This window comes from Thunnus thynnus, chromosome 23, assembly GCF_963924715.1.
Source record: "Thunnus thynnus chromosome 23, fThuThy2.1, whole genome shotgun sequence".
NCBI classification, from domain to species: domain Eukaryota; kingdom Metazoa; phylum Chordata; class Actinopteri; order Scombriformes; family Scombridae; genus Thunnus; species Thunnus thynnus.
In genome coordinates, this window is record NC_089539.1 from 4,222,120 (window position 1) to 4,242,858 (window position 20,739).

Sequence of the window (20,739 nt, forward strand, 5' to 3'; positions counted from 1 at the left end):
ACCTCAGCCTTGCTCACTCAGGAAGTTGCTGCACTAGAAAGAGACACAGACTTGTCACCTAAATGCGCCACAGCTGTGGGGCTAACGCAACATATAAGATGAATGAAAACATAACTTCTGCCCAGTTTAAGACTGCATGGATGATGGCCCAGCTGAAATCTGTGTGTTATGTTATATCTGGGTGTTATTTGAAGATATCAAAATAATCATGACCAAGGCAAATCAACCAGTGTTGTATGATAGGCATCCTCTGAACACAAGAGAACATTTCTGCTAATGCAAGAGTTGTTGGAGTTGTTGATTTTGCTGGTGTACAAAGAGCATAGCACGAGATGCTAGTCTCTGGTCCTTTGGCATCAAAATTTAGAAGAGCTTTCCTTTCTTCTGTAAGTCCAACATTTGAAGCACGTAAACATGTGGGAGATGAATGGGAAAATTGTCACAAACTGTACTGTACATACTATTTTTACCTTTTTTTGTTTTTTAAAGATGTGGAGCCTTTTCTTTATGTTTAGCGTCTCCTCAATTTCAATGCATTCCAGGTGAGGACTTCAGTCCGTTCTACTTTCTAAGTTTTTCTTACTGGATATTTTTGGTTGTGATGGCACTTGATTGAGGTTTCCATCCACAAGTTTTTCCTTACTTGCAAGCAGCAATTTTTTTGGTGTGAATATGCGTAGGTGAGAATTCTCCTAGCTTTTGGCCTCTCAGATTTTGTGTTAGACCCGTGGCAGAGTGTACTGTTGTTGGATGACCATCATTCTCTTTGTGGGAGGACGTTTGCTGACCATGTCCCTCTGTGTGTCAGAGTGTTCCTTTAAATCAGTCAGATTCACTACAAGTGATTTTGCTCCCCTTGACTTTTTCTTTTGTATGAGCAGTTGGGACAGAGCCAGGAAGATATAACTGCAATGTCTTTAATGCTGGTAAATCCCACACACCATGGGTGGAACCAATCTTCACGTTTCCTGCACTGGGTATATGGCTGAGTAGGGTCATTAGGCTGCTTGCATAAACAAAAAGAGTGGTTCCTCAGAATCCACCCCTTACACACATTCAGATATGTACATAACTTGCCCCAAAGCCATTTTCTTTGTAGTAGGTATCTTTGAGTCAGATTCCTTCTGACAGAGGCTCTGACACACCAGTCATGATTTCCTCTGAACTCAAGGCCTGGACTCCGAGCAGACTACATCCAGACTCGACCCTGTTGATGATGGAAAAAAGGTGAATTGTTTGCCCATTCAGTTTAGGAAATCTTGGCTATAAGTTGCAAATAATGTGTAAAGTAAATTACATACCTGTCCAAAGGTTTTGAACCTGTAACAACAAGTAAGTTATGAAAACATGTAAAAAAAAAAAAAAAATTCTTAAAAATGTGGCTTTTTCAGAAAACCCAGTGGACCCTTTGGTTTGAATTAAAACAATTAACTCCTTATCATCAACCACCTTTGCACTGTCAAATTTTAGCCACTAAATGATTTGCTTTAAATTCAATGTCAACATTTTCATTTGCTTCTATAAGGTGATATATGAAATATGCTACTTGTAAATTAATTGAGACAAGAATCAAATCAGAGCATTGCATATTTATCTTACATAGTTGGCAATAGTCTGCAAGCTGTAATGCCTTAATGATCAATGCCAACTCCTAATTGTGTTTGCAAGATAATTGGATTTACATGTAATGTTTTAGTGTAGACATTACGCAGCCAAATTTGTGCTGTAAAATTACACCCATTGGAAACTTCAACTGCTCCATTTTCCTGCCAGTGCAAAGCCAGCAGTTTGGAAAACGCAGTCTTTGTGCAGTTTTCTTCAGGTGCAAGCATATTTTTTGTCTGGGCCTGCTGGGTAATTCCCTGGCACCAAACAGAATATATTTGTGCCAATGCAGGAGGAAAGCTGCAGTTTAGGCTGTGTTTATGCTGATTAGGTGTCGCAGTGCAATTTCTGGTGCTCATCTTGTGACGCAAATTGTGGCTTTAGTTGGCAGAGTCGGCAGAAGCCCGTTTAATTCTGTTATCTGAGTAGCAAGGGTACCACACTATTCTAACATGAGGGAATGCTATTTGACAGGGAAGAGACTTTCACACAAGACTAAGAAAGAGAGTAAGGGAATCATGTCTTCAGATGAGGTTAAATGAATTTACTGTTGGTTCTACTATGGTGCCATCCCTCACTAACAGACTGCATATAAAGATGGACCTAGCGAGGTGTGACATCACCCATTGGTTTACATCGGAGTTGGTTTGAAGCCCAGAGTTGCAGCTTATGGTTGGCGCCATCTTTTCCATTTGGAGCCAGGACCTTCCTTTGCCTTTCACATTCTGGAAACACCCCCCATTACATCAGACCAAAGGTAATGCTAGCTTATTGGGAACACCGAGCGCTGCTAATGTTACAGCAGGTATCATTATCAAGAAACATTTAATTTACAGAAATATTGTGACAATAGTCCGACTCAGTGGGTGGAGGGGTTTCTGTGTAGCAGGAGTTAAATACAAATAAAAACAACCAGAAAAGTGACTTTTCTTTATATACCATATTATCAAAGCTAATTAAAAACACTTGCAAAAATAGAATTTAACAATTTCTAAAGCCTTCCAATTTCAAATATTTTAGGGGGCTTTCTTCACAATGTAGGCTATTAATGCTGCCACCTTTGTTGAGAAGTTTACTCCTCAACTCTCACAGAGCAACAACAGCTTAAGGTCCTTTTCATCCACAAGAAGCGTCTGAAGTAGTTCTTTTTCTTCTTTTCATGAGGTTCGCTGTCATCTGAAAAACATTGGATGCTTCAGGTGTCAGTGGCAGAATTAACAACAATGTGGAAGCTCCCAACATTTCAGGATGAAGTGGAGCTGTCTGTTTCATACCTAATGTGGTGTTATCCAGCTCTGTGGTGACTGTCTGGATCCCCTTGGTGGCATCAGTGTCCTGAGTAGTGCCAGGAGCTGCAGCAGGTTCAGTATCCAGCATTAGATTTTCAATACTCAGTATGTCATTGAGGCGAGCCAATGCAGTATTTCCATCACTCTGAGTGTCCTGGATACTGAACACACACAACACAGACATAAATAGCATAATTTATCATATAAGATAAGAACTTTATTGAACCCAGGATGGAAATTTAGCATTATAGCAGCACAAGAAGAGACCAGAGAGGCAGATAGGAACAGAATACAGATGAACAAAGAGAGATTTTAAAAAAAAGATCAAAATATAGTACTGTATATTCAGGAGACTGATGTACATTTCTCACACAGGTACACATTGCTCAGGGGTGCAATGTGGGCCTCCACCCTGCTGTTCAGGAAGCAGTGGTTAACATCTATACTTAAAATGTCTCCTTCAGGTACCTTCACCACTTTTGTCCAAGTTTAAAAAAGAGAGACTTTGATAAAACAGCCTCTGTGGCCTCTGTATCATAAAAATATCTAGCAGCAACAGGATGAGTAAATAGCTACTGTGCCTGTCATCAGCCTCGGTTGCAGTCTCTGTCCTCATTAAGTCGGTCCGGGCCTGGCTGGTGCCGGGCTCACTGGCTGCTGGCTGTAGAGTTTCATTGATGCAGCTCTGGGTGATAAATAGATGGTTGAGGACTTCACTGGGAGTGATCCTCTCATTAGCATCCACTCGAAGCATCGCTTTCAGCAGTTCAATGCACTGCGTCCATTCTTTAGCTTCTGCATCGTTCACTATCTCCTCGCTCAGCTGCATTTGAAACATTGTGCAAATCTAACAGCAGTCAAGTTATTCTGATTCATGAAAAGAGAATCAAATAAAGACATTTTTCAGCAGCTACAACCTACTAAACTACTTACCATTTTCAGATCATCCAGGGAGCCAACGGGGTACATCTTGTTGCCAATGGAGATTTTATTCCAGTACTGGTCGTGTGACTAGAAGAATAAGATAACTAGAGATTATTCTATCTTTAATTTATCTGTTATAATTGAAGACATAAGAATGTTGCAGACAAAGATGCTTTTGAGAAAGTTAAATATGATACCATGATGGTCCACTGGTTGCAAGAGTTCTTGATGAAGAACTCTTTTGTTTTCAGACCAGCATCCAAAAGATGGTCTGCTGGTTGACCCAAGATCTCACAGATAGACTTCATCTGGAGACAAAACACAGTGTCACATCAAAATATTTAACAGGGATGATAAGAATCAGCCTCAGTCATTCTTTACGTTGGATGAATCGAGGCCAGGTGCAGTACATGACTGCATCACTACCAGATCTATTAGGAAGCAGGTAGAAAAGAAAGTTTTTTCCTTACCTGACCATACTCGGAGTGCCAAGGGAAGATCAATGAACCAAACATCATCTGCCCCATCACCACGCCGAGAGACCACATGTCAATGGCCTCAGTGAAGGGGAGTCCCAGCATAATCTCTGGAGCCCTGAATGTGAGGGTTAGCAGAAATATTCTGTATCATCAATACAAGGTAGTATTAAGATACTCTACTAGAACTCTGACTAGAATGACAACCAGTGTCTCTGTTTATACACCTAACCTGTAATAAGCCACTTGGTAACAAGCACCCACTACAGCTTCACATGTGCGGAACGCCAAGCCAAAGTCGATCAGCTTCACTGTTATGAGCTGCTCCTCATCCTTCACCAGCATGATATTGTCTGGTTTTAAATCCGAATGGATCACTCCGGCACTTCTTAATGCGCTTAGTGCTGTGGCCAACTGCAGGTACAAGGTCAGTAATAAGACCGCTTCTCATTGTTTCAAGACCTTTCAATCTGTAACTTTGTGACACTGCATTCAAACCTGTTGGATGATGAATCTGATGTCCTTCAGAGGAAGACGGTCCTCACTGTGCTCCGTCATGTAGTCAAACAGGTTAATTCCCAGCAATTCCAAGACCAGACCAGTGGTGTTGTTGATCTGGTACCAGTCATAGAACTTAACAATGTTGCACTGGTCCAGATTTTTCCCCATGAGGTCTTGTAATATGGATGCCTGAGGATTCATGATTCAAGTTTAGGTATCAGTAGGAATTTTTTTTTCTTTTTTCTTAAAATAAAATCTTACTCTTGAAACTTTGTACATGAACATATACAAGTTAGCCAACCTCACGTGCGACAGCGTCACCATATCTTGAGACTTTTATGGCCACAGTCTCACCAGTGTCCCTGTGTTTGCACTTTGCCACTATTCCGTAGTCACCATCTCCCACAAAATCAACAAGCTCGTAGTCGCTGGGGATTGGGAATACATCAGAATCACTACAGGATGAACTGCCGCTGGTGTCCTCCATAGTTAATTTAGTTTTTGTACTGAAAGCTGGAGGTGAAATCGAGAATTAGGCGAGGTGAAAGATGGCATTTCTCTCATTTTCTTTTAATATCGTCAAACCCTAACCGTCATTTCTTTTTTCATGTTAAACTCCTCAGTGTTAACTTGTTTTTCAGTTTCACCAAAGCTAAGTCATTGCAACAAGGTGTTGGGACTAACTATTAAGGTGGTACTAAGGTGGTAAATGGAAGCTACGCTTTTGTTTGATATCAACGTATTATTCTTCCACTACACATCAGAGGGACATCAGCTCAACTTCAGTGTTACACTTTGTCTTTTTATATAAAGTGAAAAAGAGATTCATTCTATGTCCTTTAACCTGAGTAAAATCTTGAAGATGTAATAACAGGTGGCTACTGATGATTCATGAAACAGATCTCTATAGCCTATTTCATTTGCATTTCATCCCAACACCCACCTCTGTTTTTCAGTTGCACCATGATTGGACTTCAGAAACAGAAAGAAACAAAGATTTACCTGTATAAATTTGTTAAATGTTCAAGTTGGATCTTTTCAATTCTTCCTTGCAAGTTATTTTTTACACTAATTAACTGGTTATGTGGATCCACAGGTTGAGTGTTGTGACTGCAAACAGTGAATGGCCAAAATTCCAAATGTACAATAGTTCTTCATGATGTCACACAGAACCTTCAGTGTGGATTGTACAGCTGCAGTAAACACACACCAACATTACATTAAACCCACATATACTGAAGCATTGTCGAATAACTACACAAATGTGACAGGTTGGTGTTGTTTTGCTACAATTTAAGTTATTTTTGTTGGATTTCTCAGGGTTCATTTTTGCGCACCAAAGTGAACAATGACTGCAGGCCTGTTGCATTAAAAACCGTCCTCATGAAATGTTTTGAAAGGATTACTGTGTCTTTTCTTAAATCCCAACAGAAATTAAAAAGCCTTTTTTTTACTACAGCATACATACTGTATCTGCTCTGTAAATAACTTGTCCTGTGTTCTCCCTTTGAAGAAAAAATAGAAACCAAAAAGGAGAATTTTTAATTTTTTTAATTCTTGGATTTCATTCAGAACTGAAAATGTATATGGTAAAATGAAATTATGCTTCGTAAAAGTAGAATTTATGGCAGAGCTGTTGTATTGGATTGCATTAGATTGCACAGGTGTTCCTAATGAAGTGCTTAGTGAGTGCTTAGTGATATGCATGAGTGCATTTTTTTCCTCTGTTGTGTTTGGCAGATATTTAAGTAGCAGGTATAACATATACATGTGTTTTCTTTGAGATATACACACAGCACAAGTCTATAGCGTCTATGTCTTGTCTTTTTTTAATCAACTGTGCCACTTTGCACTGTAGTGACAGAAACATTTCCCGTGTATATAAACAGGAATGGATTTTAATTAATTAAGTGCAACTGGCACGGAGGCTTGTGTAGCAGCCTCTCACTGATTAAATTATTTTTTCAGTACATGGAGTGAATGGAAAACCTTATTCATATTTGTGAATCTTTAAACGAAATGCGCTGCAATTACTCCAAACTGTTGATTGAAATATTGCGTTGTGTTATGTAACATTTTAATAAAAAGTTTGGAGTGATTATAATGCATTTTATGGGTATACCCATTGACTGTATATAAAGACAGCGCATTTCTCCTAAGTTAAACTCCTCTTGCCCCGCCTATTCAGCGTAATATCCTAGCAACGAGTTCCTCTGTTCTCCTCTCATTGGTCGGTTTTTGGATTTCCGCCATATTCAAAAAAATAGTCACGAGCCTCGGCTATTGTTGAAAGATTTGTTGTTGTTATTCTCTTTAACCCTTTAAGTAACACGTCATTAAAATACCCCGGGTCTATGACATTTCAAATGGGTGAAACCGATGAAGTCCAAGCTCCCGTTTCGACCTCAGAGACGCTGAAAAGACAACCGAGCACCAGAAACTTGAAGAGGGAGATTTCAGCAGATGAAGATGAGGCTTCCTCCCTTGAGAATAACAGGAACAGGAGTCTGAGACGGTGAGTCCATCTTCTCCGTTCAGACCCTGAAACACCGTCACAAACTGTGGCAACATAACTGTTACACAAGTGCAACCGTCGGTGCCGAACCAGTCTGGCTGTGTGTCCGGGACGACATGTGACGTTATTCCTCAGCTGTGCTAAGCTAAACCATACATAGCGGTGTATTTTCTGTAAAAAACAAACAAACATATATATATATAAAATAAAAATGGTTTAACACATATAAATAGCAAAGTGAGTGAGATAATTGCAACGTCAAACAAGCTACTAAATACTTAAGTTACATACAATGCAATTTTAACATCGTTTAAGTGTCCTGAAAATATCTTCAATTGCGACAAAACGCCACAAGATGGCAGCAAAGCTCCACTGTTTGCCCAGATCTGTAATAGAAAACTGTCTTGTCACATGTAAAGTTAGACTATTTATTTCCATTGTATTCCATGTATTCTGTTGCTTTTTCTGTATGTTTCAGTTAGTAATTTTAAATCGAACAGGGGTCTGTTTTAAGATTAGCCTAGTCCTTGCTGTAGATTTGAGGTGGCTCTAGGTTTTACTCTGCAACCCTATCTTTCTTGCTGTGCTGTCACAGCAGATGTAGGGTTGTGATCCGTTATGATTCATATGCACTCATATGTGTTTATCCTATCCTTATTAGCTGATAACAATATTCTAGCACAAATTTCTTTGCAAAGAGTAACTTGGCACATACTGTACCAGTCAAAAGTTTGGGCACACTTTCCTATTCATTTGGATGAGAAAGTGTGTCCAAACTTTTGACTGCTACTGTATGCTACTCTCAGTCTGTGCCACTTGATGTGAATAACTCCAGTCTCCTATCAGCTTCAGCTGAGTTGACAAATGCGTTGAGAAATGTATCTTTTCAGTTAATCTCCTAAAAATAAACATCGAAGCCAGTTCCAAAATAAGCCAAACATCAGCTGTAAGAGCAATATGTGACTGATACCAGGGCCACAACTACAGTAATCATTCATTTCACGATTGATTAATCTCCTGATTATTTTCTTGATTGATTGAATCATTGTTTAGTCATGAAATTGTCCAAAAGTAGTCAGAAAAATGTCCAATGTTGATGTCTTGTGTTGATCGACCAACAGTTCAAAATTCACATATATTTCAATTTAGGGCTCAACTGATGACTGATTCATCATCAATTATTTTCTCAGTTTTTACTGTTTGGTCTAAAAATATCAGAAAAATGGTGGAAAACGTTAATCACTGTTGTTTTTTCCCCTTCAACAGTCCACAACCCAAAGACATTCAGTTTACTGTCACAGAGGACTGAAGCAGAAAATATTCAGATTTGAGAAGCTGGAATTAGAGAATTATAACCTTTTTTCTTAGAAAACAACTCAATGCAATTATGATAATGTAATAGTTGACAACTAATCCATTAATTGACTAATCACATAAGATAAGCAGGAAATCCTCACATTTGAGAAGCTGAAACCAGGGAATGTTTGACATTTCTGCTTGAAAAATTGACTATAGTTATTGATTGTTTTTCTGTTGATCACCTAATTGATTAATCAACCAATCATTTTAGCTCCAACTGATACAATATTGTTTTTTGATATCAAATTTGAAATTTCAAAGGCAGTTCTCATAACAGTAAATCTAGAGGCTTGACCGTTGAGTGTCTTTCCAACCGCGCCTTTGTGTATAACCTGTGGAATGCTTTACATACACTGTTATTCTGGATCCAGGCAACACAAACACTTGTCCTTGTCTCTCCAGGTAATCTCTTTCATTTATTGACCATAAATGTGACCAACACTTAATTAGAGTCCAAGAGCTCATTTTTATCACTACAACATGATTTAGGTTCTCAGACCGGCGGCTAACATAATAGCAATCAGTATGTTTTGGGATAATATACTCCTGGGAGCATTTATATTGGACTCTTTTGAAAGGCTTTCCATGCTGTGTGCCAAAGTGCCCCAACCCAGCCCAGCGCCCAGCCAGCTCTGCAGACAAACATGGAAAAACATCACCCAAAATTTGACCTCCATAACAAGGTTTATGGAAAAAAAACATAAAAGTCATGTGAGAGAAAATAAGGCTTGATTTCCCAAGTGAGATTGGCATTGAATAGACTGGCAGTGGAATTTTACTTTTGAGTGTTCTGTTTGCCAAGCACGTGCACGATTTAACCAACAGAAATAAATAGTGTTGGTAGAAAGACCGTGAACTCAGCGTTGTAAGGTCGTCGTCCATGTTAAGTGCTGGTTAAAATATCACGTTGAACGGGTGGGGCCAGCATTGTTTAAATGTTGTTAGGGTGGGGACTGCGTCTTGTAAAAACGTGAAGTCTTTTCAATAAAATTCACCTCATATAACACTTCATAAAACAATAGCATGCACGTGCACCCTGTTTCTGGTAACCTTGATGATCTTAATAAGTGCTGCTTCACCTGCCAGCATCATGAAAATGTGATGAGTGAGTGGTCTGGTGTGTGTGTGTGTGTGTGTGTGTGTGTGTGTGTGTGTGTGTGTGTGTGTCTTTGCAGTATCTATAGTAAACACACAAGAGGACATGCATGTGCAAGTGGGGTCAATGCGGGAATAGTTCAGTTTCAGAGTTACCTAGCAAACAAGGGCAGGGCAACATAGGATGCTAATCCACTGACTCATGAGCCACACTTCTCGCAACACATAAGAACAGGTACAGGAGTAAAAAGGACCTTTGTCCCCTGGTGAGTGGCAGTTACAAATGTGTAGTGATATTGATCACGTACATATCCATGAAAAGCTTACACTTGTACACCAAGACTGTCTGCTTTTAAAATAGCTCATTGTATAGTAAACATGACGTTGGATAAGTCTACAGCAAATGAGTAATCGTCAATAGAAATGCCTTTTTCATGATGTGATAGTTTACTAAGATATGTTTAATAGTGATATCTGTTCTGTATATTGCACACACAAAATAGGTAATAAAACCAACCAGATATTCTTGGCCATCACTAAGGGCTCTGATTGAAGAGTTTACATTTCACATGTTTGCTTGTTGCTCATCTGTCTACAGGCAAAGTACAAAGTCTAAGCAGGGATTTGGTTTCCCTTTCTCAAAGACACTTTAAAAGGATCTGTAACTGTTGACATACACTCTGTGGCTGGGATGATCTCACCAACAGCTAGGCCAGTGTTGGACCTTTAGTCTTTTACCACTCACACGCAAAATAGTCAAAGTAGGTGTAAGTATTAGTCTGATACTATTGTTCACTGCATTATGAAGTGCTTTTCAGTGTCATGGACATTTCACACGCAGCACACTGCAACATAAACTTGTGTGCCATCTTTTAAAATCAGCCAAACAGACATAAAGTGGAAAAAAAAGCTGCTACAAACAGCTGCAGAGTGCAAGTAAGAGGAAAAGAACTTCTTTGTTGCGTAATAACTAGTCACATGCTGTCAGACTTCAGGATAAACGTAAATAATCACTATCTTAAATCTACAATCTATTACTACATGAGATAATATTGTGTGATACATTGCTGTGTCGGTTATTTGCCCCAGTAGCCTGTTGACTGACAGAAAATTTAATCAGTAACTATTTTGATAATCGTTCAACTAAGCAAGAAATTTGAAGATGTCATTTTTTCACATTTTTTGTGATTTTTTTTAAAATAAATTATATGATTAATCAGTTAATTGAGAAAGTTTTCTGTAGATTAATTGTCAGCTGCAGCCCTATTGAATTCAAAACGACGTGTTAAAGGTGCAGTGTGTAGAATTTAGTGGCGTCTAGCAAAACAGACTTGGCAGACATGGAATATAATATTCATAAGTATGTTTTAACTAGTGTATAATCACTTAAAATTGTGAATCATTGTGTTTTTGTTAGCGTAGAATGAGCACTTTATATCTACATAGGGAGCAGGTTCTCTTCTACGGAGGCCGCCATGTTGCACCGCCATGTTTCTACAGTAGCTCAGAATGGACAAAACAAACACTGGCTCTAGAGAGGGCCTTTCACGTTTTTCGCAAGTTTCGCAGCCGCCATAGTTTCTCCTACACACTTGGAAGGGAAGGGGAGGGGAAGGGTATCTGCAATCTGCAACCTCACAGCTAGATGCCACTAAATCCTACACACTGATCCTTCAACAAATATTGTTTTTCTGTTAAACTGCACACCAACACAGAACAGTGCAACCTTCAAGTCTGTGTTTAGACTGACATTATCACTTCATTAAGTCGTGTCAGTTTTATTTATATAGGCCAAAATCACAAATTTTCCTCAAAGGGCAAAATTATTAAAAAAGTTCCATGCACCAGCATGGAGTGTCTGTCTCTCCTGTATGGCTCTTGGCAGTGCAGTGAGCCACAGTGTTGATCACACTGGACGGCAGTATAGGACGATGTTTCCATCACCCTTCTTCTCTATTTCCATTACAGTTAGTTTTGAAGATAGGTCATTTTGAGAAAAGACTTTGTTTGAAAAATGTTATAGCCTGCAGTTATCCTACGTTGTTCTGTGTACATTGACGCAACAGAGAAAGAAAAGCGTGTAGAGATTGGACTGGCTAAATGAGATTTGACGTCAGGTCTCCTTGATGTTTTGAATGGTTTCTTTCTCTCATGTCTGTTCACGAGGGAGCTGTTGTGGAAGTGTTATGTGTCCAGTAAGTGTCTTCAACAAGGTTAAAGGACAGGGTCACTCTTTGCACCTACTTCTTCTGGTCAAACTGGTGACCTTTTGGTGATGAGCTTACTTCCTCACATCTCTTTTATCACAAATACCCTTCTCTGCTCCAGTACCACTCACAGTAGAACAGTGTTTAGATTAAGCAGCAGTGAGATATTAAGTCAGGGAGAGGAAGACCAGTTGTGTGTAATTACTGCATGCTCTCATCTCCTGTTAGATTCTCAGCATGTTTTTCTTCCGCCAGTGTGATAAATTGGTTAACACCTTGGCCGCCAGCCTGACGATGTAACAATCGTCAGATAGTGCGTGTGGCCCAGCCTAGTTCCTGGGACAATGCCTGTCATTTTTCAGTGACATGCCTTGAGCCCCAGCGCTGTCTGGTCCTCTGGAAACTGCACATTCCACAGAAGCCTCTGTCTTACTGCTATTACCAGTAACTGCTGCCCTCATTAGCTTCTTATAGCGACTCCCTTTAAACCGAATGACTCACTGTGAGAGATTGAGTAATCAGTGAATTAAATTATAGTTTCCAAGTAAGACAGTGTTCTGACAATTTACTGAATCTAGACCTTAAGTGGGTAAACTTACTTGCATAAATATTGACATACATGTAGTGCTTCGTACCATTATTGGTTTACTGCATTGCCTTCTAGTGAAGCAACATCTATGTATAATGAAATGTACGGTACTTGTCCTGCAGTTACCTGGAAAAATAAGCCAAAAATAAGTGATTCACTTCCAACAAAGTACTAAATGTCCCTGAACCTGACAGTAAAATCAATACAGTAATATGTTACTGATGAGGACATAATACAGAAATCTCATTTATTTAGCATTAGTAGTGTAGTTGGCAAAATATCCACACAGCCACAAATCCGTCTAGTGTTTAGTCTGATATGTTATTGCACACTTTTATGAGGAACTTGCTTGATAATTATAAATAACTATTTAAGACTGAATATGACCACACACACTGGTCTGAGCTTTCGGTTTGTGTTTGTAAGAGGGCATCACTTTGGGTTACAAGAGCTGAAAGCGTAGGCCAATATAAAGTGAAACTTGACAGAAAATGGATAGTTTTTTTTCTTTTTTCATCCCTTGAAATGGTTTGTGAACCACTCTTTTCAAATGCAACTCTTTAATCAGATCAGAGTGTTTACATGAGTGAAAATCATTTTCATCGTCAGGTGGCGTATAGGCAATTTTACAATTTTAAATAAACTGGGGTGCCATTGTAGCTTACTGGTTACCTTTGTTGTATGTCATAACCCTCTCTACCCCTGTTTACTGTCTCTATGTGCTTTCTACCGTCACAAAAAATAATTTTAATTGTTTTTGTTTTTGTGCTTCTTTTGTCCAAATTCTCACACTTTCCAGCATAAAGAAAATTATAATCAGATATGAGAACTGAGTATTTGCTATTTATAGATTTTATGGATGAATTGACTAAACATAACACAAGACTGTACAGGCAGGTCCTTGCTCAGGGATACCGACTGGACATGTGACTGTGGAAACTAATACAATTAAGTTCATCATAATGCACATCGCCAATGTGATTATTATTTAACCTATCTATGTAAGTGTCTGTAAGAGAAAGAGATTGGCTTTAATTTTGTGTTTACTGACCTACACCAGCTTCTCAATAATATTTCTTGTTGTGCGTCGGGTGTCATAGATAACGTCATTACTGATAATCAACCCACTCTAATTATATTACAGTGCATTTCAGAGGAACAAACACACCCTGAGGTATGTCTTTAGCTCAGGGTGTGTCATAATCTTAAAAACCAAACCATAGTGATGCTCACTAACTCTCCCACATCTTTTCCATGACACCTCCGTCCGCCTGTTAGAAAGACGTAGACCTTTATATTTTTAGTCACTCAGTTGACGTTTTTGTCCAGGAATATACTGTTGCTCACCCTATCTATCTATCTATCTATCTATGGATGAGCAACAGCAGAGTGAGAATCAGTTCCTAGATCATCAACATTAGGAGCATGTAGTTACATCATAGTGTATACATCACCCTAGAGAGAGAGAGAGAAATGTGGAACCACCCACAAAATGTTTCAACATCTACACCAGTGATGCATCAGTGTCAAAGGAAAACTCAAAGAACAAGTGGCAGGTTATTTTACCACTTAGACAGTTATGCCTGACCAACACCTGCGGCGACCTTTGACCCTTAACTTGCCCTCAGGACACCCAGGAAGACTCTTGTTTTCCTTCCCCTCTTAAGCAATTGTTCATCCACAACACATGCAGCATTCATAAGCTGTTTATCCAAAACACCTTACAGTACCATCAGCACATATACTTCCAACATGGGTGGTCCAAACAGGAACTCTACAACTAAGAGTCAATTAGTGCGTGTTGGTGCCTCGTTCCACTGAGCGCCACAGGACTTGTCTGCACTCATTTTTATCCACCCCTAACATTTTCTCCCCTCTGCTTGTTGGATTGCATTTAATTGTCTCATCAAACATGTCTTAGTTTTATAGACTTCTATAACAGCTACCATAGTGTTTCTGGTTTGTGGTCATTTATGAGTGTTTTTTACTGTGTTTTTTTTTTTTTTTTTTTTTTTTGCTCTGAGCTTGTTAACCGCTGAGTGGCCAGTAGTGTTTGTTAGCTACCCAATTGTGTTCTACAGTATATCTGCCACACAAACTGCTCATTATTACTGAACCATAAAATTCCTCTCTTCCACAGTGCAGAAGGTACTGTACAATAGAGTTGTGTTAATTGTTGCCAAATCCTAGCAAAAAAAAAAAAAAATTGCAGTAGTGAATTGAATGTCCTGATGCAAAGTGTTGGTAATAAATGAAGCACTAATGTCTCTCTGGACCACTGTACTGATTGTGTGCATCACAGCTCAGTTGTGTTTTTATTGGAGCTAAAACATCAAGTCAATTGACAGAAAATTAATTTTGATAATCGATTAATTGTGTCATATACCCATATGTAGTTTTTCGTGGTTATGGATATTTTCTGCTTCTCTTGTGTTACTAGAAAAGCAATAAAACTGATTAAATTAGGGCTTGGCAATATGGCTACAATCATTCTCTCAATACAGTTCCAGTGCCTTAAATGCCTTTAAAGGTTGTAGTTTAAAAATTAATAATGTCATTAGTCTATTATTAATGATTGAATTCCAGTAAATGATTGACAGCCGCTCATAAGTCATGGTTAAGAGACGTCAGAGCAGAGAAGGGAGCCGGAGCGCCGCAGCTGCCTGCAGCGCTGACTGTAGAAGGACAGTTGCTGTGTCACTGGATAAATGCCACCTGGAGCAACAGAAGTAGACCAGCAGAATGACCTGAATGATTCAACCTTACGAGCAGCACTTGCCCAACACACACACACACGCAGAGCAAGTGTTTCTGAGCAGCTCAGCATTCTCCGGATACCAATGCCTTTTTAAGTCCCACCATCAAAAGTCCATAAGACATTAATCTTCAGTACTCATAACTATTCTGACACCATTAATGATAATCTGTAAGCACAGTTTTGGATACAAAAGCTGGGAAATGTAGGAGGTTCTGATTCACTGGCTGTCATGCCTGCGTGTGATGCATCATCGTTGCGTGATGGTGCCTCTAAACATACTTCACAATGTCTTAACATTTCATCTGTTGTTAGGCTTTTAATGAATTTCATTGTGGTTTCTATGTTTATCACAAATGTAGGTTTCTTCATGTTTTTTAAAAACGGGCGGAAGAAAAATTCTGCACACCAGCCATGTTTAGACGTTTTTAAAAAGGTCAGGGCTTTTTGTTCTTTTCAACAAATTTCATAAGTCGCACAGTTACTTAACCTTGTACGGCACTGTGAAGCACACTTCTCATTGGAAGTATTTAATCAGTATGAAATAGTGCTTCAATAAAAATCCCATTTGCTGTTGGTTAAAGACAGATATTAAGCTCTGCTTTGATGTTCTTGTTGTGTAACCATCCATTCACTGAATATGTTTCATAATTGTCCTCATTGTGTCCTTATTCAGCCTAACCTTGTTGTAATACTGGAATAATCACCGGTTGAAGATAAGTTGTTTGACATGAGAAGGATTGCATGGTTGATTTGGGGGAGTGTTTAGTCCAGACAATCCCACTTTGGAGCCCCAAAAAAGGCAAAGCTGTCCCCTTCAGAAAATCCCAACAAAAAGAGACATTTGGTTCTTGTCCAAATCTTTGGGAGGGAAGAAGGTGTGGGTTAAAGGACTCCTCCTTCAAATGTCACAGGGGTCTTGGATCTAAAGACTGCTTCTTGGTTGACGAGGATCCATTGAGGAAGTGGGCCGGGGGTCATGTTCCCCTTCCCTGTCTGACTGGGAGGATCCTTATCTGTCAGTCCTGGTCTGGGTTGGAGGATAGCACTGCAGCTCCAACATGCTGAGGCTGTGGTAGGTAACATGGGAGAGAAGGTCAATGTTTTCTCAGGACATCACTGTGCTCTGAGTCACAGTTCCCCTTCTTATCACCTTATGAATACTTTGAACTCACTAAGTCATCAGCTTTAGTCACTCTGTGACTAGGATTTTAGGTCAGGGCGGACTTCACTGATGGTTTAAATCGATCTGTTGGTTCTTGAATATTCTCATGGTCTGTTCTGAGTCATGTTTGTTCACTGGATGATATTTTGAAAGGGCCTGCATGGCAAAGCTACACACTCATGGTAGGCCATACCAAACAGGCCTTGTGGTGGTGGTTTTTTGTTGGTGAGGATGCATTGTAGTTCTGTATTAAGTCTGACTGTCCATTCTGGTTTGCTGTATTGTAATTGCACAGGTCACTGCGAAGAGGAAGCTCCTTCACCTTCCTCACCCCAGGACCACAATGGGACTTCAGTCTGGTGAGTACAGGCCTGATAGATTCCAGATTGCAGATCAAGAACAAATCAAAGTTAAGCTTTACCAGAAACTGGGGAAAAATGTACAAATCGGTGTGTGCCTGAAACACAAAGTGCCACGTAGAAGGAGAATTACACTCCCACCTCATTTATGCAGTATATCCACAATGTATTCATTTTATAGGTTTAGCCCCTGCTCATTTCTCTAGGCTGGCTTTTGGCTGACTTCTGTCCTCTCGTGCAAACTGGGAGTGCGCTTGAGTGCCGCTTCCCATCATAATGTTGTGTTTTGGCTTTAAATCTCGCCTCCAAGTTTTCAACAAAGTCTCGGAAACGGTAGCACTGTTTATTGTCACTGCGACGAAAGGCAGCTCCTTGTTGGCCCTCAGCCACTGTAACCAAGATAAACCAATCAGAATGTAGGGCAAATGTCTTATTTGCTTTTGCTTGTTTACACTTGAAAATGTTTAGAATGATCCTAAATACAGAAAAAAACACTAATTAAGTCGAATAAGCATGGTTACTTTTAAGGAAATTTGTTTGCAAATTGTTAATAGAGCCTCTTTTAGCCTACTTTACTTTTTCTTTTGTCTTGGCTCCGTTTGTGTTTATGTCATTGGGTTGAAAATTCATAACTTTACTAATTTGACAAATTATCTTATGTTTCAGGTAGAAGGTTGGGGGAGATTGTGTCACAGTAGCAAAACGCAATGATTACATAGAAAAAACACTTAACTCACAAAACAGAGAGCTTACAAGGAAGGCAAGGAGCAAACTGTCCTTGTGCAACAGCAGTGACTTTTCTAACATTAACAAAAATGCATGCACTACAAGACATAGTGTACATTAAAAAAAACTATTGTAAGTGGTTTTATTTTTGGCCAAAGTTACAACAGTTTGGCTTTTTTTCATAAGAGATTTCTGTGTGTATGATTTGTGCTCCTCTCACTGGTTTTAACTGGGGGTGACATATCACCAATATGTGTCAGTCAGAATTTAGCAACATTTCAATTAATCGCAAACAGTTGTAAAGCTGTTTGCTTACGTTGCCAGCAAACCTCACTCACACGGCCCTGATGAAGCTGACTGGCTTTGAGTGAGTTTGAGTGTGAAACTCTAACTAGATAATACCTGAGAATGTTTTGTCTTTTTTCCAAACTTTAACACTTTAACCTCAATAGTTGTAGTCATGAATATTTAATGTTATACAGAAATACTGATGATTTGAAACCAAGTGTTCAGGGGCTTTCAGGTGTCAGTGAACATACCGGGGCTATTACAGGACTATTATAGTGGTTTAGGTATGCATATGTTTGCAAGAAAAATAGTTTATGTAACAATGTGGTTGACATATTATCTTCTAATTACAGGTGACTGAGTGTGTGGTCATACCAAATGCATGGATGTGTTTATGTGAAGGAAAAAAGAAAAAGGAAAAAATGAAAGGAGAGAAAATGCAAAGTATATACAGAAAACAAGAAAAATATAAGAAAGAAAAGAAAAAATACAACATGAAATGTAACTCTGACATCATAGTCACTTTATTAGTCAGTATTTTTATTAGAAAATAGTGAAAAATAATCATCATACTTTCCTAAAGCCCAAAGTGATGTCCTCAAATTGCTTGTTTCTTCTGACTAACATTATAAAACCCAGAGATGTTCAGTTAACTATCACATATGACAAAGAAAAGTAACACATTTTCACAATTAAGAAGCTGGAATCAATGGATCTGTGGCATTTTTGCTATAATAAATGACTTAAACAATGAATTATCAAAATAGTTGGCAATTAACTTTCTGACTATAGACTAACTGATTAATATTTCAGTAGTTTCAGCTCTAGGTATCATAGTCACAGCCTAATACATGTGCAATTGAGTCTTAATATGGTTCAAAAGTACAAAAGAAAGTTTCTATTGCATGTCCTTTGTGCATATTTCAAGTAGAAACTAAAAGTTGCAATAATCAGTCTGATGGTTGTTGGCACAGAGGAGCGTCTACCAGCACCAGACTCTTGACACAAGGCTGACTGTACTGTGGGCAGCATGTTTAGTTATTGTGACATGATCTATGATTATATTGTTGCTAGTGCGACTCTAGTTTGAAAGTTATTGTCTTGTTATGAGCTGTACCTGCTCAAAATCTTGGCCTCGTTTCACAAGGACTTCTTAAGATGTGGATCTGGCCTTCATAGCAGTCACCAGCCTTGATCCTCATACCTTGGATTTCAAGTGCTTTCAGTGGAGTCAGATCTATAAAACTTGCTTCACATTCCAGACCAGCTTTCTCGTTTGTCTCGTGTCTCAGCATCAGTCGGTATCTCCATCTAATACCTCGCTCAGGGACTGTGATGACTGTTGTTAAGCAGCTCCCTCAAGGCTGAACCAAGGCCTATTCATGTAGCCAGAGACCAAATGCTGGATAAAGAAAATCCAGCCTGCTCCGATTTCTTATCCCCCCTCCCCCCCACTCGAGGAACATAATGGCCTACAAACCGCTGCTGTTCCTTATTGACTGGCCTTCTTGTGGTTTACAGTCAGCCTGAAATGAGACGAGCTGATTAAAAACAGAAAAGAGCGAACAGATTAGACAGCGAACAGAATGACGAGCGTGTGGGCATTCCAGGGTTTACAGCCGCCTGAAACACAATCCATCGTTCATCTGAAAGCAGAAGAGGAGGAATAAAAGCGCTGTTACAGAGAGAGAAGTCCAACTGCTCTTTATCTCGTGCCAGCCTGCTGCCTTTGATTCGCAGACATGGTACGATTAGCTCATCCACCAAAAACACATGGAACTCGTTAGCTCTCCCTTTCAATTTACTCTCCCCCATTTTATCTGTCATTTATAAATCTACCAAAAGGCAAGCGATAAAAGAATCCTGGAAGTGTCTCTGTCTCATTGGCCCTCTTATCTCAACCTTGCCACTTTAAGCTTGAAGATTTTGCCAAGTCTTTGAATAAAGTTTAGCCAGGTCTTTGGGCTTTGAAGTGGCTAGGGGGGATTTTTTTTTTCTCCCCTGGCTGGGGCAGGGCCAGGTATAGGTGGGGGTGTGCTGGCCCCCAGGCGAACCTTGGAAGCAGGCGAGGCGAGCATTCCCCGAGCGCTTGGTGCATCCTCTCAGACTGCATCAAGCACGAGGCCTCGAGGGGCTTTTTGTCACGGCGAGAATGTGAATCAGGTTTCCAGCCCAATGCCAAGATGGAGCACATCAAACCAGACTGGCATTTGGTGGAATGTGAAGGTAATTAACAACAGCGAGAGTCAGAATCTGAGCTTTCTGTCTTCTTCAAGCAACAAGTTCGGGCGGCCAGAGATGTCAGCTTCAAGAGTGGCCCGTCTGATAAGCAGCATTCCAGCTTTTATCAGATGATGTGATTTAATGCGGCTGTCAGCTGTTGAGTCGCGTCGGGTTTTTTCACACAAACATTGATAATTGTTGTGGGAAGGCCTTGTCCATATCAGCTGCAATTTATATTCAAACCAAGATTGACTACTTTAAAGGCTGACTGTCTGAAGATTCCTCAGCATTCCACAAAGAGCAGGATTTATATCACTGAACCCTTGATAACACCTAATGAATCCAAGGTGTTGTTCTCCAGTGGATGTTCATCCATTTCAATGAGAGAATCCAGTCCAACTGCAGATACATGGCACTCTGATGTTGCTCTGCAGCTGTTCAGCATCTTGGATTCATGCCTTTTAATAGTTGATAACACGTGTTAGCTAAAATGAAATTTTGCCTGTTTTAGCTCTCTGTGATTTACTAGGTTCTGACAGGACATCATAAATGTATGTTGTAATGCTGCAGTCAGTGACCATATCTGATCAGTTATCTCATTTTTTTATAACATCCACATGTCTAACACATGCGGTTTGCAGCCACATAAATGGATTATAGAAG

General features: G+C 39.6%; 2 protein-coding genes across 4 annotated transcripts in view; one reads left to right on the plus strand and one right to left on the minus strand.

The window, feature by feature from the left end:
- Nucleotides 1-2,319: 2,319 nt before the first annotated feature.
- On the minus strand, nt 2,320-6,136 carry LOC137175770 (homeodomain-interacting protein kinase 2-like). 2 transcript variants are annotated; one of them, XM_067581653.1, is made up of 9 exons: nt 5,798-6,136; nt 5,097-5,223; nt 4,793-4,984; nt 4,527-4,708; nt 4,289-4,412; nt 4,016-4,126; nt 3,828-3,905; nt 2,880-3,717; nt 2,320-2,781 (listed from the first exon to the last, which is right to left on the minus strand). In XM_067581653.1, the coding sequence occupies exons 3-8, from the start codon at nt 4,961-4,963 to the stop codon at nt 3,355-3,357; spliced, it is 1,029 nt and encodes a 342-aa protein (XP_067437754.1). In that variant the 5' UTR covers nt 4,964-4,984; nt 5,097-5,223; nt 5,798-6,136; the 3' UTR covers nt 2,320-2,781; nt 2,880-3,354. The 2 variants fall into 2 exon arrangements, with proteins under 2 accessions (XP_067437754.1, XP_067437753.1); XM_067581652.1 differs by having other exon boundaries at nt 5,097-5,308.
- A 917-nt stretch (nt 6,137-7,053) lies between these two features.
- Nucleotides 7,054-20,739, plus strand: part of net1 (neuroepithelial cell transforming 1) — a 34,620-nt gene continuing 20,934 nt past the window's right edge. Inside the window, exons 1-2 of one of the 2 annotated variants that reach the window (XM_067581420.1) lie at nt 7,054-7,310; nt 16,776-16,839. In XM_067581420.1, the coding sequence (XP_067437521.1) occupies nt 7,150-7,310; nt 16,776-16,839 (225 nt within the window). In that variant the 5' untranslated portion in view covers nt 7,054-7,149. Of the gene's footprint in view, nt 7,311-16,361; nt 16,391-16,775; nt 16,840-20,739 lie in introns of those variants that run through there. The other variant, XM_067581422.1, reaches the window with a different exon arrangement.

What these genes read in the sequence shown, in the direction of transcription:
- LOC137175770 (XM_067581652.1), bottom strand. Translation starts at nt 5,282, where the DNA reads ATGGAGGACACCAGCGGCAGTTCATCCTGTAGTGATTCTGATGTATTC. An exon ending in GCAACCAGTGGACCATCATG is followed by an intron (nt 3,906 to 4,015) that starts GTATCATATTTA and finishes TTATTCTTCTAG; the next exon opens with TCACACGACCAGTACTGGAA. An exon ending in CCCTGGATGATCTGAAAATG is followed by an intron (nt 3,718 to 3,827) that starts GTAAGTAGTTTA and finishes TTTCAAATGCAG; the next exon opens with CTGAGCGAGGAGATAGTGAA.